General features: G+C 39.3%; 1 protein-coding gene and 2 non-coding genes across 8 annotated transcripts in view; 1 reads left to right on the top strand and 2 right to left on the bottom strand.

Annotated features, from left to right (window-relative positions):
• The window catches only part of LOC145438860 (uncharacterized), a 131,739-nt gene that overhangs the window by 32,695 nt on the left and 71,756 nt on the right, over positions 1-27,288 (bottom strand). For 3 of the 6 annotated variants that reach the window (XM_080316221.1, XM_080316225.1, XM_080316226.1), the window contains one exon: positions 24,949-25,223. The exons of the other annotated variants lie outside the window; for them this stretch is intronic. In XM_080316221.1, the coding sequence (XP_080172347.1) occupies positions 25,116-25,223 (108 nt within the window). In that variant the 3' untranslated portion in view covers positions 24,949-25,115. Of the gene's footprint in view, positions 1-24,948; positions 25,224-27,288 lie in introns of those variants that run through there. 6 annotated transcript variants of the gene reach the window in all.
• On the top strand, positions 336-418 carry Trnal-uaa (transfer RNA leucine (anticodon UAA)). The gene has a single exon. It is a non-coding gene; the product is annotated as a tRNA-Leu (tRNA).
• Positions 7,957-8,039, bottom strand: Trnal-uaa (transfer RNA leucine (anticodon UAA)). The gene has a single exon. It is a non-coding gene; the product is annotated as a tRNA-Leu (tRNA).

Genomic DNA, 27,288 nt, shown 5'->3' with positions numbered 1-27,288 from the left:
AAATTGACTATGTATGGGTATATGCTATGTTCACGAAAATCAGATATGCGTAAAAGTCGGTAATCGACTGCGATAGTTTCAAAGGTGTTCCATCATTAGATGTGTGATGAAATTTAATATGGTGCATTGCCATAAGGCTCTACAACTACGTATCAAGTTTAGAGTTGTAATTTTATTAAAAAATAAAAAATAAAAACGAACCCCACACTCAGTACTTTTCATGGGGATTAATATTTTTAGAGTCAAGTATAGCGTATCGAGACTTCATGAAACTTACTTTGAAATAGTTACTTCTACCCTAATTTAAAACGTTTCTCAGATATCTTTACAATGGAACTGGGTTGGCCGAGTGGTTAAGGCATTGAACTTAAGCTTCAATGAACAGGTGTTCACGTGGGTTCGAACCCCACACCCAGTACGTCTTATGGGGATTAGGATTTTTTGGATTCAAATTTTTCGCTATTTTTTTCATGGCCATAAGTCATTCTGGACCGCGAAATTGTGTAGCATATACTAATTTACGATAGCGCATTTGTAATTCGTGCAAATACAGTAATATCATAGTTCTTGTAACAAATTTGTATGCGCACAATATATGTTTATCATAAGTCCCACACATTCATGATTTCGTCCTAGTTTGAGTTTTAGAAAATATTATACCCACATCGCGACAGTACTTTACCTTTACACGACGTTTTGTAAAATGAATACTAATTAAAAAATAAAAAATAAAAAAGACCGAAAAATTACATGTTATCCCGGAACGCAACAAGAAAAATCGTAGGAATTTGTAAACTACTTATTCGGTAAACTACTCTTTACTTCACAAAACAAAGTTACAAAAGTAAGCAGATTTATATGAAAACCCGTTAAATAGAAGTAAAAGTAATAACAATGCATCATACCAAATTTGATCGCAATTTCATGATGCAATACCTTTAAAACTAACGCAGTTCTCTATACACTTTTGCGTAAATCTGTGTTTCGCTAGCGTAGCACGTACCTATACATAGTAAGCTTCAATAACGGAATTACCATGCTAATAATCAAATCCCCACCCTGAAACTCGGTACGCGGTTGTAGGACATTATGAAAATACAACATACCAAATTTCATCAGACATTTCATGATGTAACACCTTTAAAACCAACGCAGTTCTATACCGACTTTTGGCTAAATCTGTTATCCATAGCGCAGCACGTACCTATACATAGTCAACTTTAAAACGGAATTACCATGTTAATAATCAGCTCCCCACCTTGAAACTCGGTACGCAGTTGTAAGACATTATGACAATGTAGCATGTCAAATTTTGTTACGCATTTCATGATTGAACAACTTGAAAGCTAACGCAGTTCTATACCGACATTTGCGTGAAACTGTTTTGCGAGAGCTTAGCGCATACCTATGCGTAGTCAACTTTAATGACGGAATTACAGATGTAATTAGGTTTCAACACTTTTACAACGATTCTTCTTGCTTCCTATAACATCGCACTCGAAGCCCTCGTTATTAGGCTATGATCTCAGCCTGAGCTATGTCTTGAAGCCTACTGGACTTTGCAAATTGTTTCGATTTATTCTATACCCGTTTTAATTTAAGGAAGCCCATTTCACTCAATGTATCGATGCCTACAGTATAGAGTATACTCTACAAAATTTTCTGAATAATTCTCCCTATGTTAATTTACCATAAGACAGACAATTTGACTCCTAAAGTCCGAAATACTTGTTCGCTTGAGCTAAGCCGCAGCGCCTGGAGTGGAATTTTATGGTTCTTGTAAAAAGTTGTTTATACACAATATATGTTTAAGGTAAGTCCTACGAATTCATGATTTCGTCCGAGTTTGTATTTTAGTAATATACACTAATACCGCGTTTGTAACTTGTGCAAGTAGGCCTACAGGAATATCATAGGTAAAGTCTCTGTCTTGCATTTAGTTGCCGGCTCTGAAAGCAAGCAAAGTTTGTGGTATTTGCGCAACATCGAAATTTGTACACTTCACGCGGGGCCTATGATACTTACGGCCTAATATGGCACATTACACTTGCTGGATATAAGAGGCCGACACTCCCAACCAGACATCACGACTGACTCAATGATTGCTTGCGATCTCACTTCTCGATACCAGACGCCTCGCCATACAAGTCTAATAAAGTATTATAACAGACAAAATTAGTTCTTTCAGATGAAACAACCCAATTAAGAGCCAAGTGACAGCGTCGCAATGTATTTAATCGTTCGGGTAGACTTGAATCGTGATCCGGATCTCGTAACATAGTAAAATCGAGGTATGTAGTTAAATTACTCACTCACTACTCTATATGTTGGTGGTGGTCATACCCTGCAAACTTTTTGCTGCGAACGTAGTGTTTCACCTTACATCAGTTGGTTCAATGTATGTACCGGGTTGTGAAAACTGTCGCTGTTTTGACTATGAGTCACAATCAATACTAAATACGAGAATTCGTTACTCGTCGAAACGCCGCAGTCAGACATCGTTAACAGCGATTCCGTGTATGGCAATCTTGAGTTCAATTGCGGTTTTGTGATGTTAACCAAGCGGCTGTGTTTCTGCGGTGTGAAGACTGAATTCGTGTTGTTTCCCTGCAAGAGTGCGATGTCTATTTCACACCTAGAGCAATTATAAAACGCATCTTCGAAACTTTTGGTCTAGTTCATCCGCTTGCATTTCGAAACGGACCATCACGACAAGACTCTAACCCACCACATCCGAGGTTTCAGTTGATCATATCGAAGAATATCATGTCCATCCGTGTTACCACCCACATCTTGGTTGAATGGCCGATGATAAGCCAAATTTAATAACGGAATTACCATGCTTAACATTGAATCCCAACTCTAAACTTGATACGTAGTTGTAGGACATTCTGGCAATGCACCATGCTAGATTTCATCACACATCTAATGATGGAACACCTTTGAAACTATCGCAGTCGAATACCGACTTTTAGGCATATATGTTTTTCGTGAACACAGCATATACCCATACATAGTCAATTTTAATAACAGAATTAGTATGCTAAATATTAAATTCTCAACTTGAACGTTGGTACGCAGTTGTAGGACATAATAAGAATGCACCATACCAAATTTCGTCAGACATTTCATGATGTAACACCTTTAAAACCAACGCAGTTCTATACAGACTTTTGGCTAAGTCTGTTTTTCCGTAGCGTAGCACGTACCTACGCATATAGTCAACTTTAATAACGGAATTATCATGTTAATAATCGACTCCCAACTCGCTGCACCGTTGTAAGACATTATGACAATGCACCATGTCAAATTTTGTTACGCATTTCATGATTGAACAACTTTGAAACTAATCCAGTTCCATGCCGACTTTTACGGGGGGGGGGGGGGCGTAGCACGTACCTACGCATACTCAACTTTAATAACGGAATTACCGAGCTTAACATTGAATGCGCAACTTGAAGATTGGTTCACAGGTGTAGGACATTATGACAATGGAACATACCACTGCGCTAACATTCAGAATTGTTAAGTATAGTACTCGCACTTTGTGAGAATACCCATGTAGGTTTTTTGCCTACATGCACCAAATACTATCAAGTCCTTATGATATTGGAGTACATCAACTTCATGATAGCTAGAGTATTGAACAGAAATAGACCTAGAGTACTAACGTTTTACTTACTCGGAAATGTCTACTTCTACCTTATTTTAAAGGATACCTCGTTCGAAGCGAAATTTATGTGGTTTTGGATAATATCCAATATGTAGGCTCACTTTGAAGGGTACTTCCTAAACTCAAATATTGCGCAAAAGTACAATTAGGGATTTAAAAGTAACTAATATAGATGGTTATTTTCGTAGATTACTTACCCTCTACTCAAGAGGTTTTTCAGGTGGAACTACCTACTTTTAGGACTGTGTATATCAAAGTAGTTTGAGCTTACGTTTATATCAACTTGACAAGTGACATTATCAGACATGAAAATGATATTATCACGTAATACCAGAAATTAACACACGTCAATGTGTTTCGGAATTCACTATAAATTGGTTACTAAGAGAAGTATATTCATGTGTACACAATAGCGGAGAGAATATTTAAAATGTAGTAAGCAGGCCGATGGATATTCATTGAGTTGTATAAGCATAAAAAACATTCCCGCGCGCGTCTTAGGATTAGGTGGTAGGGTTAGGCAGGGTTGAGTTTAGGAGCGCGCGGGAATGTTTTTTATGCTTATACAACTCAATGAATATCCATCGGCCTGCTTACTACATTTTAAATATTCTCTCCGCTATTGTGTACACATGAATATACTTCTCTTAGTAACCAATTTATAGTGAATTCCGAAACACATTGACGTGTGTTAATTTCTGGTATTACGTGATAATATCATTTTCATGTCTGATAATGTCACTTGTCAAGTTGATATAAACGTAAGCTCAAACTACTTTGATATACACAGTCCTAAAAGTAGGTAGTTCCACCTGAAAAACCTCTTGAGTAGAGGGTAAGTAATCTACGAAAATAACCATCTATATTAGTTACTTTTAAATCCCTAATTGTACTTTTGCGCAATATTTGAGTTTAGGAAGTACCCTTCAAAGTGAGCCTACATATTGGATATTATCCAAAACCACATAAATTTCGCTTCGAACGAGGTATCCTTTAAAATAAGGTAGAAGTAGACATTTCCGAGTAAGTAAAACGTTAGTACTCTAGGTCTATTTCTGTTCAATACTCTAGCTATCATGAAGTTGATGTACTCCAATATCATAAGGACTTGATAGTATTTGGTGCATGTAGGCAAAAAACCTACATGGGTATTCTCACAAAGTGCGAGTACTATACTTAACAATTCTGAATGTTAGCGCAGTGGTATGTTCCATTGTCATAATGTCCTACACCTGTGAACCAATCTTCAAGTTGCGCATTCAATGTTAAGCTCGGTAATTCCGTTATTAAAGTTGAGTATGCGTAGGTACGTGCTACGCCCCCCCCCCGTAAAAGTCGGCATGGAACTGGATTAGTTTCAAAGTTGTTCAATCATGAAATGCGTAACAAAATTTGACATGGTGCATTGTCATAATGTCTTACAACGGTGCAGCGAGTTGGGAGTCGATTATTAACATGATAATTCCGTTATTAAAGTTGACTATATGCGTAGGTACGTGCTACGCTACGGAAAAACAGACTTAGCCAAAAGTCTGTATAGAACTGCGTTGGTTTTAAAGGTGTTACATCATGAAATGTCTGACGAAATTTGGTATGGTGCATTCTTATTATGTCCTACAACTGCGTACCAACGTTCAAGTTGAGAATTTAATATTTAGCATACTAATTCTGTTATTAAAATTGACTATGTATGGGTATATGCTGTGTTCACGAAAAACATATATGCCTAAAAGTCGGTATTCGACTGCGATAGTTTCAAAGGTGTTCCATCATTAGATGTGTGATGAAATCTAGCATGGTGCATTGCCAGAATGTCCTACAACTACGTATCAAGTTTAGAGTTGGGATTCAATGTTAAGCATGGTAATTCCGTTATTAAATTTGGCTTATCATCGGCCATTCAACCAAGATGTGGGTGGTAACACGGATGGACATGATATTCTTCGATATGATCAACTGAAACCTCGGATGTGGTGGGTTAGAGTCTTGTCGTGATGGTCCGTTTCGAAATGCAAGCGGATGAACTAGACCAAAAGTTTCGAAGATGCGTTTTATAATTGCTCTAGGTGTGAAATAGACATCGCACTCTTGCAGGGAAACAACACGAATTCAGTCTTCACACCGCAGAAACACAGCCGCTTGGTTAACATCACAAAACCGCAATTGAACTCAAGATTGCCATACACGGAATCGCTGTTAACGATGTCTGACTGCGGCGTTTCGACGAGTAACGAATTCTCGTATTTAGTATTGATTGTGACTCATAGTCAAAACAGCGACAGTTTTCACAACCCGGTACATACATTGAACCAACTGATGTAAGGTGAAACACTACGTTCGCAGCAAAAAGTTTGCAGGGTATGACCACCACCAACATATAGAGTAGTGAGTGAGTAATTTAACTACATACCTCGATTTTACTATGTTACGAGATCCGGATCACGATTCAAGTCTACCCGAACGATTAAATACATTGCGACGCTGTCACTTGGCTCTTAATTGGGTTGTTTCATCTGAAAGAACTAATTTTGTCTGTTATAATACTTTATTAGACTTGTATGGCGAGGCGTCTGGTATCGAGAAGTGAGATCGCAAGCAATCATTGAGTCAGTCGTGATGTCTGGTTGGGAGTGTCGGCCTCTTATATCCAGCAAGTGTAATGTGCCATATTAGGCCGTAAGTATCATAGGCCCCGCGTGAAGTGTACAAATTTCGATGTTGCGCAAATACCACAAACTTTGCTTGCTTTCAGAGCCGGCAACTAAATGCAAGACAGAGACTTTACCTATGATATTCCTGTAGGCCTACTTGCACAAGTTACAAACGCGGTATTAGTGTATATTACTAAAATACAAACTCGGACGAAATCATGAATTCGTAGGACTTACCTTAAACATATATTGTGTATAAACAACTTTTTACAAGAACTATAAAATTCCACTCCAGGCGCTGCGGCTTAGCTCAAGCGAACAAGTATTTCGGACTTTAGGAGTCAAATTGTCTGTCTTATGGTAAATTAACATAGGGAGAATTATTCAGAAAATTTTGTAGAGTATACTCTATACTGTAGGCATCGATACATTGAGTGAAATGGGCTTCCTTAAATTAAAACGGGTATAGAATAAATCGAAACAATTTGCAAAGTCCAGTAGGCTTCAAGACATAGCTCAGGCTGAGATCATAGCCTAATAACGAGGGCTTCGAGTGCGATGTTATAGGAAGCAAGAAGAATCGTTGTAAAAGTGTTGAAACCTAATTACATCTGTAATTCCGTCATTAAAGTTGACTACGCATAGGTATGCGCTAAGCTCTCGCAAAACAGTTTCACGCAAATGTCGGTATAGAACTGCGTTAGCTTTCAAGTTGTTCAATCATGAAATGCGTAACAAAATTTGACATGCTACATTGTCATAATGTCTTACAACTGCGTACCGAGTTTCAAGGTGGGGAGCTGATTATTAACATGGTAATTCCGTTTTAAAGTTGACTATGTATAGGTACGTGCTGCGCTATGGATAACAGATTTAGCCAAAAGTCGGTATAGAACTGCGTTGGTTTTAAAGGTGTTACATCATGAAATGTCTGATGAAATTTGGTATGTTGTATTTTCATAATGTCCTACAACCGCGTACCGAGTTTCAGGGTGGGGATTTGATTATTAGCATGGTAATTCCGTTATTGAAGCTTACTATGTATAGGTACGTGCTACGCTAGCGAAACACAGATTTACGCAAAAGTGTATAGAGAACTGCGTTAGTTTTAAAGGTATTGCATCATGAAATTGCGATCAAATTTGGTATGATGCATTGTTATTACTTTTACTTCTATTTAACGGGTTTTCATATAAATCTGCTTACTTTTGTAACTTTGTTTTGTGAAGTAAAGAGTAGTTTACCGAATAAGTAGTTTACAAATTCCTACGATTTTTCTTGTTGCGTTCCGGGATAACATGTAATTTTTCGGTCTTTTTTATTTTTTATTTTTTAATTAGTATTCATTTTACAAAACGTCGTGTAAAGGTAAAGTACTGTCGCGATGTGGGTATAATATTTTCTAAAACTCAAACTAGGACGAAATCATGAATGTGTGGGACTTATGATAAACATATATTGTGCGCATACAAATTTGTTACAAGAACTATGATATTACTGTATTTGCACGAATTACAAATGCGCTATCGTAAATTAGTATATGCTACACAATTTCGCGGTCCAGAATGACTTATGGCCATGAAAAAAATAGCGAAAAATTTGAATCCAAAAAATCCTAATCCCCATAAGACGTACTGGGTGTGGGGTTCGAACCCACGTGAACACCTGTTCATTGAAGCTTAAGTTCAATGCCTTAACCACTCGGCCAACCCAGTTCCATTGTAAAGATATCTGAGAAACGTTTTAAATTAGGGTAGAAGTAACTATTTCAAAGTAAGTTTCATGAAGTCTCGATACGCTATACTTGACTCTAAAAATATTAATCCCCATGAAAAGTACTGAGTGTGGGGTTCGTTTTTATTTTTTATTTTTTAATAAAATTACAACTCTAAACTTGATACGTAGTTGTAGAGCCTTATGGCAATGCACCATATTAAATTTCATCACACATCTAATGATGGAACACCTTTGAAACTATCGCAGTCGATTACCGACTTTTACGCATATCTGATTTTCGTGAACATAGCATATACCCATACATAGTCAATTTCAATAACAGAATTAGCATGCTAAACATTAAATTCTCACCTTGAACGTTAGTACACAGTTGTAGGACATAATAACAATGCACCATACCGAATTTCGTCAGACATTTCATGATGTAACACCTTTAAAACCAAAGCAGTTCGATACAGACTTTTGTTGCACCATGCTAAATTTCATCACACATCTAATGAAGGAACACCTTTGAAACTAACGCAGTCGAATACCGACTTTTACGCATATCTGTTTTGCGTGAACATAGCATATACCTATACATAGTCAATTTCAATAGCAGAATTATCGTGTTAAACATTTAGTTTTTTCGTTTCTATATGCTTTAAAAGACTCATTCAGACCTCGAACCTACGTGAACACTTGTTCATTTGAACTTAAGTCCAACGCCAAAGCTCTACTTTACAAAATTTTCGGAGTACCGACTTTTTTGGGTAAATTCTGTGATGCGCTTAATTACTAACTATGAAAGCAAGCAGTGTTTGGGGTATTTGATCAACATGGAAATTCGTCCACTTTGCTTTTAGGTTATGCTGAAAACATGAGTTACTTAACAACATTTCGACTCATAAGTGTGGATAATTTAAAGTACATAGTATTAAAGTCATTAATGCATCGATCGCATACCGAAAAACAGATTTACGCAAAAGTCTGTAGAGAACTGCGTTAGTTTTAAAGGTGTTACATCATGAAATGTCTGACGAAGTTTGGTATGGTGTATTTTCATAATGTCCTACGACTGCGTACCAAGTTTCAGACTGGGGATTTGATTATTAGCATGGTAATTCCGTTATTAAAATTGACTATGTTTAGGTATACGCTATGTTCATGCAAAACAGATATGCGTAAAAGTCGGTATTCGACTGCGTTAGTTTTGAAGGTGCTCCATCATTAGATGTGTGATGAAATTTCTTTAAATCAGGGCTATCTCAATGCTGTTGAGTAAATTTACGGCTTCAGAACGCGCAAATTGTCGCTTGCGTGAGCTGGACTAACTTTTTACGTAGTTCGAAATCGCTACTTTTATACATTAATTCAAAGTATTTGTCAGTCATCGCAGCACCGCTCATATTGCGCACCATCTATTTATTTCGCGGATAGCAAATATACTCCTGCTTTTATCAGAGGATACTTTCCTAGGGTTTGCCTACTAACAGTAACTTAGTTTATATTAATGAAAAATATAGTGATTGAAAATCGATCACTGGATTATAGTTTACAGAAAACTCCACAATTCTATGTGACGCCCTTGCATGCCAAAAACCTTCGAACTATTCGCCACCTCATAAACACTTGAGTAGGCCTACATTTGATGCGTGTGGGGAAAACCTAGGTAAATTTTCATATGCATTTAGTTTCCAGCTCTGAAAGCAAGCTTGGTCTATGATCAATAGCAACTTTTGCGTAAACTCCGTTCTATTTCACTTCATACCTACACAATGTAGATAGTCTATTCGAATAATTCGATGTATAATTGAACTTTCTCTGCATGATCATTAGGGCTTCTATTTTTTGTTGCAGGGCAACTTTGTTGTAGCCGAAAGCGGTATTATCTAGCAACAAGGTTTAAATGACTCGCCTCCGGCAATTATTGACCGTATTACCCGTATTCTCGTCATGCAAAAATTATGCATGTATTAGTATGAAGCTCGGATGCAGCAAAGTGTCTGAGACTACCTGTAAAATGGTGCGAAGCAGCGACTCTAATTTCCCGGCTTATAGCAAACAACGGGCTTCATAATTGTGCGGGGGATCCCATTGTTGAATTTGAATTGATCAGCGTGTCGCTGTACATGATGCACTATATCGAAAGCATTATTGCTGGTTGAATATTGTCGAATGGTTGTCTATAATGTTAGTTGCATACAAGAATCTCGGAGATCTAAGCTCAAGATTTACGTACTCATGCTTGATTTGTTTCCATAGCCTCGACCTTGGGAATCGCTTGTATGCGTCTAAAGAAAATAAGTCGTGAAATGTGGAAACTGTAGAAACCGTTAGGAATCGCGTACCTGCCGCGAAAAGTTTGTTTAATTGTAACGCCGAGAATTGTACGCCTACGGCTAGTCCGTTGGCGTTTAGCGCTGATTAAATTATCCTTATACTCGACATGCAAAGTAAATTTGCAGGTATTCGAATGAATTCAGTTGTAGTGTGCGTTCATATTAGGTCATGAAATGGGGAGACCTCGGCAATCGAAACCGCGATCTGTCTGCGCTCAAAATCGCATTTTATATGAATTAATTAATTAGTGATGATGTGTAGAATTTTGATATATCATCATAGAACCCCGCGCCTAGTTCAACGTTGATGAGTGTTATCTGTGAATATCTGGCAAATATAGTATTCTATTGACATCATAGTTTTCGAAATTTATGTGTAATCTGAATGTTATGTATATCCAAAAAAGTAACTTATTATATTAATATTTTCAAGTCGCAGCGCTTAAAATCGCATTTTATATTAATTAATTAGTGATGATACATTTCAAGTTATTCAATACATATTGCTAAATATACATGGAAAACCGGTATTGAAATTCACAAAACAATGAAATTTGCTCATAAATACACACGATGTGGCACTGGCAGGTGACTTGGCAATGGGCATCCTGTAGGCGTGACAATGGGTGTCATATAGGCGTGGCAATTAAGGCGACAATGTAGGCGTGGCAATTAAGATGACGTGGCGAAATTTGATTGGCCGGCGTATAAGGTCGATGATATCACTACTTCAGTGCTCGCGATTACTACACAACTCATCATATCTATCACCCATAAAGGATGAACGGGCATGTCAAAAAGAGAAAGCCGAAAGCTGAAATTCAAATAGGTTTAGGTCACTAAATATTTGTATACTGGAGTTAGGGGTAAACCCGTGCTTTTAGTTTTTGCCGAGCATGGTGCCGAGATTGGTTATTATTGTTATTTATTTATTTATTTGTTAAGGATTTTAATTATGACAAAAACACGAAACACTCGGTCAAGGAAGGGCGAATTTCTGAAAATCTGCAAACTTCTCTCAACATCAAGGCTATTTGAGCTGCACACTGCTCGGAATGCAGCAAACAAGACAAGATTTGTACTGTCCCATATACATTTCAGTGCAGTGGTTCTCGAACTAGGGGGCGTGAATGCATCTGAAGGGAGGCGCGAAGCTGAAGTTAAATGAACAAATTTTGCGCGCTTTGCGCGATTCAACCCCAGCTTATAGTTTATTGCTCAGTGCAGGGCCGTAGCAGGACTTCGTCAGCTCCCCCAAAACGTTGGTCGTGGGACCCCCATAGGGTGATGAACCAAACATGTGGGGGCCTCGCCCCCCCCCCCAGACCCCCCTTCCGCTGTCCGCTCTTTGCCGCTACTTGTCATCTACATTGGGCGTCCGTTTGGTGAGTCACCTATTCTAGCCTAGACGAGCCATGCGCGAAAAATTTCGATAATTCGTGATTGAATCGGTCAATATGATCGGGAATTGCATATATATTGCCATCAATTTCTTGTCCTCTCTGCCCACGTTATGAGATTTACCGGTAGAGCTGAGTGAGGTGTCTTGGAAAGTGTAGGGCCCGTAAATAATAATTAAACATATTCGGTCGGGCGGCCCGTTGGTATGACTTCGTTACATGATGTAATTTCGTGACCTCCTGTCTGCTATAACAAAAAATACAGAATCGCCCAAAACTAAACTAAAACACGCACACGATTTCAAATTGGTACGTATTTCTTCACATCATATAATTTTTCGCTGCGAGATGGTATTCGTCTTCTGAGGTTCAGATTACCAAGACAGGAACATTCGGCACCAGTCATTAGGCGTCTGTGGACAATTAAACCTATATGTACTTTGTATATATAACGAAGTTATCGGTCAGCGTAAGGGCGTTCCTTTTTGGCCAAGGTTATCACGCTGCCGATCGTTATGGCACACTTCTTGGAGTCGCATGTAATATGTCCTAAATCGTTATATGTCTTGGTGCGTCGTGGTGCGATAATGGCCAACGCCGATATGTCCATTTTTATAAATCTTGCGTGTTTTTCTTGGGGGAAGAGTAACAAATAATCAAGAAATTTTGTGGCTTGAAATCGCGCGCAGCGCGAAAAAAATTGAAACAGTTGCCTAAATTTTTAAAAGATACTCTGTAATTTATGCTAATTCACAAAATAATTTTGGGCCCCCTTCGAGCTCGCACCCCCAAATTGGGGGGGTTGGGGTGCGGCATTCACGGTCCTGGCTCTGTGTATTGTCCGACTTTGATATTAAAGAATTCTCTCATCAACAACCATAACCTTCCATGCGATCAAACTATCCGTCGGGATTGCTAGCATGCTGGTTTCTCTTTTTAATATGTTGTGATATCATGATAGGTGAGGTTGGACGCGAAATTTTTCACTATCATAAAGGGGGGCGTGTCTAAAAAAGTTTGAGAACCACTGTTTTAATGTCGTAATTAATTAACGTGGATATGGGTTTAAATAAAGTTAAAAATGTATCATGTTTAACATTGTTTCGAATCATGACGGCAAATGGATATTCTTTTAAAATTTACCGCCACTTCCTCATTACCTAACATCAACACATTCACTGAGCATCATTTATTAGCAATGTAATTTAGAAATATATCAAAATACGCTGGAGAATACAGCTGAAAATTTTCGCTCGGCCCGCCAACGTATTTTCTACTTCTCATTTGGCCTGCGGAGGAAAATAATTGCCCACCCCTGTGCAAGGCCATAACGTAGAACGTATTTATCTTAGTCTTCGACAAAAAATAATATATTTTTCACAGATCAGACGTAACAGACGCCCCGGCTTATTCGCAATTACATTCTCGCAGATTGCTGGCGAAGCGAGAAGATATAACACTCAGTGCGATGACGAAGTACCCTTCTAAACCTTAAATTGTTTATAGCAGTGGTCGGGAACCTTTTTCGACCGAAGAGCCATATCGGCGCAATATTTTCAATTCTAACTCCTAAAGAGCCATACATGTCAATCAACTGTTACGCCACAATTGAACATCCGTGACGCATCGGCAGCACTGATATATGGGATTCGTAGTGTTTGCTAGGGTTACCATACGTCCTCTTTTAAGAGCATTCGTCCTCCTTTTTCAGAATTTTGGTTAAATATATGGCAAAATCGACTTAGATACAGGAAATCAGCACTGAAGTAACGCTCCGTTTGGTATTTCGGGAGCTGTGACGGAAAGTTGACCTCTTTTTTTTAATCAACCGACTACGATGTGGGAGAAATGTACCATTTTTTCAAGATTTTCCTCCGGTTTTGCAAGTCTGAAAATTTTTAAAAAGTGTACTCTTTTCAGATGTCCAAAATATGGTAACCCTAGTGTTTGCCATATCTTTTGTCTCAGATGTCGTCAGGAAAGAGTGAAGGAAAATTGTGAACCCTTCAATGGTTATTGGTACCTTCTATCGATATTTATGAATGACTAGATTCTGAATATTTTATCCCCAAAATCACGGAATTTTCATATATATTGTTCGAAAATAATGCGCGAAAGGAGAGGTAGGACTCAGATGAGGCACAGGCGGGCCAAGCCTCACCTGTGACAGCGCAACTCATCGTAAATAGCTTAGAATTTATAATCACTTTTATAAATCAAATGTAATTGTCGCGCTGATTCTGAAAATCCAAGTATTAATGGACTCCTAAAATATTCGGCGTAACGTTTTTGCCGGGTAAGGGAGTTGCAATAATCTTTTATCTCGTGTCGCCAGTGAGCGCGCTTCTAAATTTGTTGATTGGGGATTTGTGGCGGTCTGTTATCGGATTTGTAATCGATACTCGCGATGTTGATGCAAATTTACGGTGATTGCTATATCGGCCGCTTACGTGCGATGTGTTAAAACGCTGCTCCATTTTCTCACCCTCCCGTTTGTACAATGCTCAAGTTGTTGCTCATTCATCCGTTTTTTTTAACCCTGCCAGCTACTGTCGTCGTAAGAACCTTTGTTAAACCGTTCGGGAAGCACGCTGGAAAAGCAGATGTGCAAAACTAGGTTATTCTATTTGTCTATTTGTACTAATCAGAGCGGAATGCCGGTAATCTAATTCTAATCTAAATTGTGAAATGTATCTGTGCTCTTAACCGTAATCTAATTTCCGATTTTCCTGAGCCCGCGAAGGGATTTTGTCCGGCCTGCGAAACAGTTTTCCGTTTCACATGATAATGTGGCTCGCGGCCCCAGTCTTCCGAGATTCCCCACTACTTGCTTACTACGTCAAATTTTAGTGATTGTATGTCATCATCAGACATGGGGTGATTACTTCAAGCATGTAATCGATTGCGATTACGATTACTTCTGATTCACGCGATTACGATTACGATTACGATTACAGCAAAATCAGGAAGAAGTCGATTACGATTACGATTACATTTGAAAAGTAATCTCGATTACTCACGATTACATTTACTTTGCTTCTTAGAACTAATCTTCGAAGATACATTGAAGACATTATAAGGATTGCGTTGAAAAGGCCTAATGAGATAACAACTTTCTCAATAGATGATGCGCCATTTGCTTGTTACGTCATAATGTACCCATTGCCCAACTTTGCAGGGGACGATTTATCGCTTCCAAAGATTTGCATTCTTGCCAAGTTCGTAACTTCTGCACCCCAAACACCCCAATAAGGTGGTGAGCGCGCTTAAAGGGGACTCAAAATTATCCGGTAAAACCAACATAAATTATAAAGTTTAGATTTATTTAACTGGAAACTTTTTTTCGGGCTTCGCGATTTAAATGTCTCTGATAGCTTGATTTTGAAATGCATGCCTCTCACCCTCATGAAAAATTATGCATAATTTACTGGAATAAGCATTTCGATCCCGGTCATTACCGGGCCACCACATACCAAAAGACAAATGCAGTTTCGGCCAACATACGACTCCAAGAAGTGTATTACTAAAGAAAGACCTTGGCCAAAACTTTGAGCATGTGTCCAATGTCAATAGCCGCGCTGGGTGTGCGTGACTAATAATCCTATCCTTTAAATCCGAGCCCACAATACAAATGCCACCCGGGCCACCCACAGAGGAATAAATAGGCCTACATGGCAATTATTTGTGCGGGCGTCTCACGAAAGTTTTTCTTCTCGTCATCTACATTTGGGTGACTGCAATATCTTTTGATGTTATATATAGCAGACCTGCGGTCATGAATTAACAACATACAATGAAGTAATTACAACAACATACCAGGTGATATCATTATGAATTACGTTCCCCCAGCTCCACTGGTAAATCTATGACTATCGGGGTCTTAGATAGGATTAAAAATGAATAGTAATACAATGCAATTACTTATATTATCGACGTTAATTCAGTCTTCAACTTGAAAATTGGCCACCAAATTGGGGCCACTTTGGAGTGCAGGAAGAATTGATGTTTCGGTCCTCATTCTAGCAGCACCCCACGCTAACATGGCATAGAAGCGGATGGCTATGGCGGCAAGCAAAGAATTGCAAAATAACGATTGCCGCCGGTTTCAAGTATAGAGTCATATGAGAATAAGATAAAGTGAACATAAAATTCTGCTTTCTACTTAATACAGATACTGCAAGCTGCTGTTACGATAAACGGCAAAGAATGCTTCTGTTATGATATATATCAGCATCGTGTGGAAATCGTAATGTTAAAAATTCTAGTCTTTGCCCGGTGTACCCGTACAATGTACATAAGTACGTACTATATAGGCCGCTGCTGCTCGCCAAACACCAACAGACAAACTGCGTCTAACTAAGCATAACTATTAACCATAAACATCAATACATAAGCTACCAGTTGCAACTACGCAGAATGGTGATTATTATCCTGCTGCGAGGTAGTGGCGTCTGGTGTATTGATAACCTGATGTATCGCACGCACGCATATATCACGCTACAATGTACCGTCTACTCTACGTCGAATATCTATTTACTATGATTGGATACTTCTTACGCAATCATGAGCGAAGCTAATACCTCTGACGTAATAATGAGCAGTGGCGTTTGTAAATCAGACGTTTGTGCTATCACTAACCTGGTATAATGTATTTTCCTTGTTCACGAATGCTGAGGTTATGTCATAGTCCTTGTACAAATAAAAAGTAATCGCTCTTTCACAAAGAAATCGATTAGATATAGGAAGTAGTCGATTACGATTACGATTACTTCGGAATTATTTCGAATGTAATCGATTGCGATTACGATTACTTGAAAATGCTGTAATCGTCGTAATCGATTACGATTACTAATCGCGATTATCCCATGTCTGGTCATCATACACATGTAAGCGCAGTGAGCGGAGCTTACGCAGAAGTTCGTCGAAGCAAGAAGACTTGCATTATCGACATTTACGATGTACTCAACCCTGATGCCATTTGTGGTAATCATGGTGTTTGTCGACTACAATGGTCATTTACACCAGGCCGATGTTTCTTATTTTTGATTCCGTAACCGTCGACTTGTAGCACGGAACACTTCTAGGCTTTTGTAAGACACCGCTTATGCGAGGGGACGCCAACTCAAAACGGGTTGCGGGCCAATTTCAAATTTCGTAGAGGCCGAGGGCCGCATGAATTCAATATCGAGATAAAATACGTCATACAGTTGAACAAGCACGCTATCTCGTCACCTACGCAACCGGGAGTCCACGGACCCCTGGGGGTCCGCGAAACCTCGTAATTTGTAAAGTGATTGTTAACCTAATTTTTATTTTTATTTTTAATTAGGAAGAGCATTAGACAGTTTCGCTTCACAATTGCTAAGACTTTAGGACTCACATCATTAAAATGTTCGTCTGAGATCAAATATCCAGCTGTGATAACTCATTTTAATTGTCAAATTACCAATAGCCTCCCGATGCAAACATATTGCTGTTTAGAGATGTTTTGTTGAGGTTTGTGAAAAAAATGAAATGTTTGAGATAGCATTGTGGATTTGGAGTTGTCAGTTTCAGCAAATTAGTAAACAGTCGTTTGTAATAGAAATTCCTGAATTTTTGTTCTAATCTGTCCCAATGAAGGAATTGAAACCTCGTCACCAAACCATTGTCTCCTGTGATATAACCACTAAATAACTTCACGATGAGATGTTAGATAGAAATGACCAGGCTGGACGTGATATGTACAATAAAAACTCATACCAAAAGCTGTCGCCGGAAGCGTTACGCGTTCATGTTACATTCGCCACCAATATATATTTGTTGAAATGGATTTTCGGCACTTGTTCATATCCAATCGAAGACGCGGATTTTCAAGACATAAATACAGCTGCAAACTTCGTTTCAAAATAATAAAAGTCTACCCAATTTTTACATATCGTGTGATGTTATTTTCAAGAAAAGTCATTGTGTGGATGTTTATCACTAGACACAAGACAGGAGACAGATAACGGTTGCGCGCTAATTGTGCTAATTTTGAACGAAAACTTGCGGGGTCCGTGGCGGTCCAAAAGTGGTCCGCGAAGACAAAACGGTTGAGAACCACTGTACTAAACCCTAATGAATTGATATCTCGGTAAATTTGGGGTACTGGGTATAACGCAGAGCGAATGTTTGTAGATGTTGTATTTGTGTAATCTGATTCCAGAAGGTTACTTGTAGCATTCGTTGCGTATATCTTTCCGTTCGACGACCGGCAATCCACGCCGTGGATTGGCTCGTTGGCTGACGTACCACGAAGCCTGTCTATTGCACAGGTATTCGATGATCACACGGACGAATGTTTTGTTTCCGTCTCCACGACTTGTAACTTTATTGAATCAATGTACGAAGACGTAACAGTACTTCTGAATTTGCCAATTGAATAGATGAATGTCTCTACGTGGTATTACATGCGTATATATATTCTAGCCACGAGAGAATATATGCACCAAAACATCGTACGATTTATTTCTCTTATCTCGATTTCACACGACTCACAAAGGTCTTATCGGGTTTTCACTTCAGGGAATTAGGTAAGGTTTTATAACACTCCTCATTTATCACTATTAAAATGGCGTTAACAATATATTTCGTTAAACTGGGCTTATCGAACGCCTTAGAATCTTAATTAAGGATTGCACCGTGTGTTGATTGGTCAGAGAGAAGCAGACATGGTAGTGCCTGTAACGACAACAGTGTTCTCAAATCCACATTGTTTTCGTTATTATTGGCGAGAAATGGCTTTGACGTTACATTGCTGTCGTTAAAATACATTCATTAAATACGGTTTATTCTTTGTATATGTGGATAAATGTGCGAATAATGTATCGATTCAGCAATGCGGCCCGCCAAGTACTCAATTTTCCTATATCCGGCCCGCCGACTGGAGAAGTTGCTCGCCCCTGTCTTAGTGTATACTATACGGAATGACTCTGCGACAACCGGGTGTCTTGTGTGTGGGATGGATCATGTCGTCATCATCATAACCACATTAGTCGGTATAGTTGCACTGGAGATCTGGAACAACGCGGTTTTTGAAGCTACAAGAAAGACTTGAAATAGCTCTGACGAAAGGGGCGTTGATACTAGAGGTCGACCGATTATCGAGATGGCCGATTATCGAGGCCGATATTTAGAGCTTGCCCGATTATCGATATCGGTCTATGGAGGCCGATATCGCGGCCGATATTTTATATTTAAAAAAAATAAAAATATTGGAAATTCAATGCCCCGTGTTATCAATCTCAAGAACTTGACGACGCAAAGGATAATATATGACAGATTTACCATTGTTTAATTTGGTGAGCATGCAGAGAAACTTTGCTTCCTGCATTACAATCTACCTTTTCTGAACTGGTCTGCAATTCTGTATCATGTTTTGATTTTCGAGTTATCCCAAATTTCAACGAATGTGCACAATTAAGCAATAAGTCTTTTCGATTTCAGTTTTCTCGTTTTTTGTTGACCTTTCTGTGGCATGAACAAGTGCCATCTTGCCTAATATATAATATTTTTGGCGAAATTGTTCACTGCTCCTTCCATATTAATATCGGCCTATGATATCGGTTATCGGCCTTGTGAGCGTCGAAATATCGGTATCGGTATCGGCCTGTAAAAATCAATATCAGTCGACCTCTAGTTGATACCTGCCCTCACTGGCTGCATTGTTCTTGCGCGATGCACTTTGTATTTTATTGTAGGCCTACGCCACGTATTACTTATCGGCTGCGTTACCGCTAGTGCGTTGGTTTCGAATTTGCCGGTCGCTATTTTTCGGCTTCAAAATCTGCGGGAAGTGTTGATTGAGAAGCTGTGGTGAGCGTCGTAAACCACTATAATCTCAAGCGCAATTTAATGGCATAGGAACAGCTTTTCCGCTTTTCGAACAGGCCTGTCATGCGATATATTGGAACGACGTATATAGACTATGGATATTATTTGTCATTTCATTAACACTTTAGCTGCCAAGGCATATTATGGAAATTACCAGTAAACGCCAGGAAACAATGAATTTTCAACTAGTTGGATATTTAACTGGAATCGGGCGTGCTGACAAGTGTAAACCTTGTGCATCTTATGAATTTTTTTAATATCAAGGAATTATAAAAAAAATGCAATTTTTTGGCTGCTCTTTTTATGAGAAGTCACCTAGTGGTCAAACCCAAAAAAGGTTGACCTACTGTATACATATGTGATTTTGAACAAAAGTCTTCAGGTAACGAAAATGGTTGCTCATGACAACAAGCATATTCAGTAGCGTCGAATACACCCGTGATCCGGAGATAGAACCAATTCCGGACTTCACTGTACGCATTTGAAAAATATCTTAATTATAGGATCGCTGGCACTTTATGGGATTGAGTAAAATCCTAAATTTAGGATTGTTGGCAGTCAAAGTGTTAACCTGATTGCGTAGTTTCCAAGTCAGTTGTACTCTGTCATCCTATAGAATAGTTATTGGTGTACTCATCACCACGCATTGCCATTTCGGTGGATTGGACTTGGCTCGATGATGAAGTGACGTCATGGCTTTATAAGCAGTTATCGACAAAAATGGTTTCACGATCTCCAACAATCGTAAACTATCATGAGCAGGGATGGGCAGTTATTTTCCTCCGCGAGCCAAATGATCGAGAAGCAAAAATACGTTGGCGGGCCGAGTCAGAAATTTACCTGCATTCTCAAAAATCATCATCATCATTGGTTTATTAGCAATTTTATCAGTTCAATACACCACAGAAATGCGATAAAATAAAAAGATAGGAAGGTGTCGAAGCGACTTGGAGAAGTCTATGGAATCAGACACCCACCTTGGCCTATAGGCGATGTAAAGAGGAGGCATGCACACTGAATGAAAAGTAAGGAAGATAGTATAGAAAAAAGCAAGCAACAAGAAATGGGTGGAATGTCATGGAAGGCGAGATCGATAGGTCAGTCGCGGTCCGGTAATCTTGAGGATGCACTAGTATTCATTTAGTAGTAATTGCTTGTATTTCGACTTGAATGTGGACATGCTCGTCGACTGTCGGATGGCCAGCGGGATACTGTTCCACATATCGGGTCCGGCATATTTGATGGAGCGATGATCTTTTCGGTCGATCATATGATATTTGGACGACGTGGACGCGCGTGTGTTGTACTTGTGCGCTTTTGATTCCGAGGTGAAAAAGTCATTGAAATATTCCGGACAACGACCGCAGTGGAACTGATACATAAACTTGGCGATTTATAGTTTCCGCTTATCATCCATGTTTAGGACACCGAATCTCTTCAGCAGCGACTTGCTGGATGAACAATCAGGCCCCTGTGGGGCCCTAACTATGATACGGAGTACCTTATGTTGTAGTTTTTACAGTGGCTCGAGTGCAGTTTTACTGGCAGCCCCTCAACAGATGATGCCATATTGTAACTTCGATTGGATTAAGGATTTGAAGAGTATCAGAATAACCCAGGATGGCATGAATCGTTTAACGCTGATAATCTAGTGTTTATGGACTGAATATGACCGTTCTAGGACATGTCCGAGTCCAGTAATACCCCGAGATATTTTGCATTATCTGTGTTGGAAACAGGCTGATTAATTTTATTATTGAACTAAAATCAGTGATAACGCTGTTAGCAAATGAATGCTACACCGGGGGTCGGCAAACCCCGGCACGCGTGCCATTTGTGACATGCGAGAGGATTTTTCATGGCACGTCAAATGATTTGACATAAAACGACATATTATAATCATGTTTAGCAAAAAGTAAAACAGAAAGTTTTAAAATGTACAAAGCTCGTGGGCGACCCAAACGTATTTCGTAAATCAACATTAGTTAGTATTTTAGGGCAGAATTTATTTATCCTGATCCCGCGAAAATATGCAGTGTACAGTGTACACTGTACAGAAATGAGTCCAACCGTATTAGCAATTATGAAAGAACGGCAACTTATCGTATGTAACCGTTTTGATGCTTTAATCTAGCAGGGTGCAGCGTGCATGAGCAGTGAGCACGTCTATTATATGAACCGGCATTTCGTCGCTAGACATTTTCACGCTATAGAAGCGACGACCTAGAAATAACGTTTCGGGCTGCATGCGACCTTGCGACTCCATGCGGTGTGTGTGCTGCCAAAATGAATGGCGGTGATAAAACCTTAAAACGGCCTGCTTAGTATCGTAGTTAGTACCTAGTTACTTAGTATCGTAGCCCCCCCTCCGCGCTTCAAATAAAATAATCGTGTTCGACACTGTCCGAACTGACCAGCGTGGAATAGTCCAGCGACCGCAGCTTGAGCCGCACGTATCAAATGAGACCCGCCGAGGAAAGTAATGATCCCCGTGTGTCGAAATGCGAATTTGGAATCGCGCTCGTCTCACGAAAGGAGATATTATTTTAGTTTCGTATGGTATGTGTAAGCGCTGTCGATATATCTGGAGCAACGACAACTTTCACCGCTTTACCGCGACCTCTGGAGCTTTACTGACGAATCCAGTATCAGACCAAACTTATAAAGTGACATCAAAACGACTTGTATGATACACTGATACAGGGGTGGGAAGATGTTTTATCATTAGGCCATATCATCGAAACAACAGTGTTCGGCCTGTCACTGATTGTTGATGGTACCGAACACAGTTGACTTGCATAAAAGCCTTTGCAATATTTCTCCGCGCGTTCTGCGCTTTCCCTCGGTCAAAACAGACATGTAGGCTACTGCGGTTTCCTTCACAATAAGCCAGTCATGCTTTAAGTTTATGTGAAGCAGCTGTTGTTTGTTCATTATCATGTATTTAGTAACTCGACATGTCCTGAATTAATCTTAAATCATTAGCTGCCGACCAACCTACAATGCCTTACAGAATCACCGCTGTTAGCAGTCTCCATCAGTGTTGCCAACTCCGGATGGAAGAAAATCGCTAAAACTGATGTCAAAAATCGCTAGATATCGCTAAATATTGAGAAAAAAGCGCTAAAATATAGCGCTAAATCTACATTAATTGCTAAAGGCGTTAAATTGAACCATTATTTCAATGCATTCTTCTCAGCTATATTTCACTCGTCTGGGACCAAAGTCACTTACCATATTTCTAGTTCAATGATCGCTATACGTGACTGATGACCTGGTGTGCAGGCATACCCGCTCACTATATAAGCGCGCGCCTTGCTCGTAAATACGTGATGCGATGTACCGCGGAAATGCGCTTGACTTCTTTTCTAAACTGTGTTGAAGTACTTGAACACGACATGCGACTTGACACACGTGCACACGACATGCGACTTGACCCGACACAACACGACATGAACCGGGTTTGCCAGCCACTATAGGTATAGAGACATTATGAAAATAATCTGAGGACCAACCCGGGGTGTGAAATGTAATTACTCTGGTCCTAAACGAAAGCTCGTGTCACAGTGATTCCAACAATACGAATTAAATTCACGTCAAGACAATAGAACGACCTGAAAATCGGCATTAATCAGAACAATCGCTGGACGAAATTGGTCATTGTTATGTCCATTGTGTTGCAGCGGTGCCATTGTTGGAGCAATGCCGGTTTTAAAGCTTTTGCCGATTTTCAAACTTTGAGGGCTGTTTCGGGGTGCATGGTTCCATTGTCCGGACGAGACTTTATTTTGTATTTTCGAAATCACTGCGAAAACTATCTTTCGATCGTGGTCAATTATATTAAATTTCACTGCCAATTATGCTACTCAGCAAGAAGAGATACACTGTTTGCCCATGCGTAACCGCCAGGAGTTGCGTATCTCTACTATCCAAAGTCACTCAACTATGACAAATCGTCCGAACGTATTTTTATGGAGCAAGAAATGCTCCACAACTTGATGTTATGTCAGTCAAAACTGATCTTTATTGGTTATTTTCGGAAAAAAATCGCTAAAAAATCGCCAAATACTTTTTCAAAAATCGCTAGATTTATCGCTAGGCGCTAGATCCATATTTTTTGGCGCTAAACCAGATGAAAAATCGCTAGATCTAGCGCGAAAATCGCTAAATTGGCAACACTGGTCTCCATTAACAGCAAATCAGCAAGCCACCACCGCCGTGATCATTGAAGCATAGCCGATTAGCCTATCGAGAGCCGTGATTTCGTGATTACTAGTGTTGTTGCCGTTGTATGGTCGCTGGCACGCCCACTCGTCAGTAGCTACTTCAAAACCTTTGCGACAAATCTTAACGACTTTCCTGTGAGCTTATTCCAGCCTCAATGCGTTTTTTTTATCAATCATCTATAGCCTACTCTATAAAATGAGACATTGATACCCATCATTTTTGAGATTTCAACATGTATGTTCTGCGGACAACAGAACTGAAAGTAATCAGAACTTAAAGTATGATACTCGGAATTAAAAGTGAAACACAAATACCACATTATTGAAGCTGAAAATATATTTCATGTCTTTTGTCCATAAAGCTTCAAAGGTGATCTGCTAAAACAGGTGTATCGTTCAAAAAAGCAGGATTTTTCAGATTAGCAGGACACATCATGGGCTGCTAGATTACGATATGATAGGCAATTGCTAGATTGCGAAACGGTAGTTTCAAACGTTGTGGTTGGCATTATTTACTGTGATGAAATATTTAATATGGGCGACAATGCGGTGTGCGCGGAACCAAGCAATCCGGTACCTAAATTTTATTCACTGATACTTTCGTGAAAATATATTTGTCACCCCATAACTACTGTGCGCGAAGCGCAACAAAATTTCTGGGCTTTACTTGACTTTTATGAATATTAAATGTTGGTACTCCGTGAAAACAGCCCCGAGTATAGATCACAAAATATTACGAAGTAGAAGTAGAGAAAATCAGATCTACTTGAGTAAGTATCAGAAGTAAAGGAAAACTACTTGAGTACTTCCAAAAAATAGAAGCACTTCGTTACTGACCACCTCTGCTATTCATTACATTATCCATTTAATTACATGACGGTGTGTATTGTAGGCTGCATTGTGTCTTGAGCAGATAAAAATAATATAACCGCTGAATGATTAGCTATTATGATTTTGTGTGACATACAACAATACATTGAGCCAATCTGTTAACGCTATCTAGGCTACGTGTGCGTGCTGTCGGTAACTTACAAGTTAAAGCTCTGAGCTATAGTTGCCTAGAGCTTAAAAATGACACATGTGACATTTGCTGAAGAACATAAGCTGTTGTTTTGTTTCAAGTAATCGAACATACATAATACATGTAAAACTACTGCTATCTGCATATAGGCTATGCTAATATCGTAAAAATGCGAGTATTAACTTCAATACAACAAATCAAGTTGCAGCAATCTCTATAAGCAATTAAGATTTTAGAATATATCTTCATCTTCATCGCACTGAGTTCTATATCCTCTCGCTTCGCCTGCAATCTGCGAGAGTGTAACTGCAAATAAGCCGGTGCGCCTGTAACGTCTGATCTGTGGAAAATACAAATTTTTGTCATGTAGCGGAAGATAAGTCCGTTCATCGTTATGGCCTAGACGAGTGGTTCCCAACCGTTGCGGAATTCAGTGGTTTCTGGTGGGGAACAGAGGAATTTGTAAAAATGAATTACACGCAGCAGCCTAGACCTATACATATTTCCTGACGCGCAGCACTGCGATTATTACTATGACCGGTTAGTTCATTTCTCTGGATCTTGAGTGTATGTGTGGATAATTTTATCGCGTGTTGTTCACAAAAACTCATTTCGAACTCATTATAACCAATGATGGTGTTACAAACGCGTCGAGCACGATGAGTAGCATGACGCGCGGACTTCTACGTACAAACTACCCATTTAGTTAGTTGACGGTCTACTAACTGACGATTTTTCTAAGTAGTTCTAGTTCTAGATGCGGATATCGAAAAGTGAGTAGTTCATATTGCACATTTGAAAAAAAATATTAGTTGCCGAACAACTAAAAAGCACCTCTCGTTTTGCGTGAATCTATATACCGGTTATCCGCTGAATGATGTTTGTGCACTGTGAAGTGTGCACTGTGCAGCCATTGCCAGCTCAGAGCCCTCACTACTAACAGTGGCGTAGCCAGCGTGTGGGTTTTTGGGGTATATATCTCTCTCATTTCAATTTTGAAACCACGTCTTTTTGAAATGCCGATTCCATGTCTAATATTTCCGATGAAATAAAAACTATAGTATTGCCTAGGAAATGACATTCAGTTCGGTACGATTCTCAACATTTAATCACCTGGGAACCCGTACTCCAGAGGTGGGCGATTATTTTTCTCAGAATGAGAATCAGGAAATAAATTAGCGGGTCAAGTCAAAAGTTTGCGCTATATATTCTGCGGCGTATTAATTTCTGATCATTTCTAAGTTGAAAGCACTGCATTACATTGCTAACACAAGCTTCTCAGTGGATGTGTTACCATTAGGAAATTGGGCAGTTAGAGTAAGAGTACAAAAATAATATTTATCCCGCGTGATTATTCAAAACAATGGTAAACAAAAAACATTGGTAACTCCTATTAATCACACCAACCCCAGACACGTCCTTCTATTAAGACAATGTATGGGATATTTCAGCTTGGTCACTGCATTCCGAGAGGTGTGTAGCTTGGTGAAATAGCCTTGTTGTTTTGGTAGTTTCGCTGGCAGATATTCCGAAATTCACCCTCTCGCAGCCTCAGCCTGCGTGTTTATGTCATAATCTCGACTTAAATTAACCCATGTTATATCGACTTCATTTTGAATCTAGATTACGCATACGGTGCACGAATAAACACTAAACAGCCTTCAAAGTAAACACATTTTCGGTTCAATTTATACACCCCATGGTTTTAATTAGCACACTCATCAGTCAAATGTATACTTCAAAATTTCAAGCAACTTATCGCGATCCGGATTTGGCCTGCGGGCCTTATGCTATTATAAATGACTAAACTGCGGTTAGGTTAGTTATCTTATATAGTCGTACGCTACTCTGCAAGCCTTCGGGGAAAGCCCGAATTTTCAGTGAGTCACAAAAACAAAAATCTACCATATTACACATCTAACTACACATTTAATATATTACTTATATTGTGCTCCCTGAAACACCGGTCAAGAACCACTAATCCAGTTGGTTGTCTTTTAGTTAGTTGCGGAGTTGTAAAGGTCGTTAGTTCTAGTTTTACTTCTAGTTGCGGGTTTTGACAAGTGAGTTCTAGTTCTAGTTGCGGATTTTGAAAAGCGATGAGTAGTTCTAGTTTTAGTTCTAGTTGTGCTTGTTGAAAATATAGTAGTTTGACAAGTCTGAGGACGTGTAATATAGCTTCTGCAGAATATTGCTTTGCCTGTCTCTTACGAGTAGGCTTACATCATAAGCAACAAATTTACAATATTCTCAAAAAGCATTATCTATTAATTTGTCAAGGATATAGGGTTAAGTAGTTATTGATCTTATGGTGAGTCTAGTTTCATGTTGACGATAGACGGTATCGAGATTCGATGATATATTACAACGACCATATATTGGACATTTTAGTGCCTTGCTTAGAG

The sequence above is a fragment of the Botryllus schlosseri genome, chromosome 5, assembly GCF_051294905.1.
Source record: "Botryllus schlosseri isolate E-star chromosome 5, Bs_hap1, whole genome shotgun sequence".
In the NCBI taxonomy this organism is placed as follows: domain Eukaryota; kingdom Metazoa; phylum Chordata; class Ascidiacea; order Stolidobranchia; family Styelidae; genus Botryllus; species Botryllus schlosseri.
This window is presented reverse-complemented; position numbering and strand designations above follow the sequence as displayed.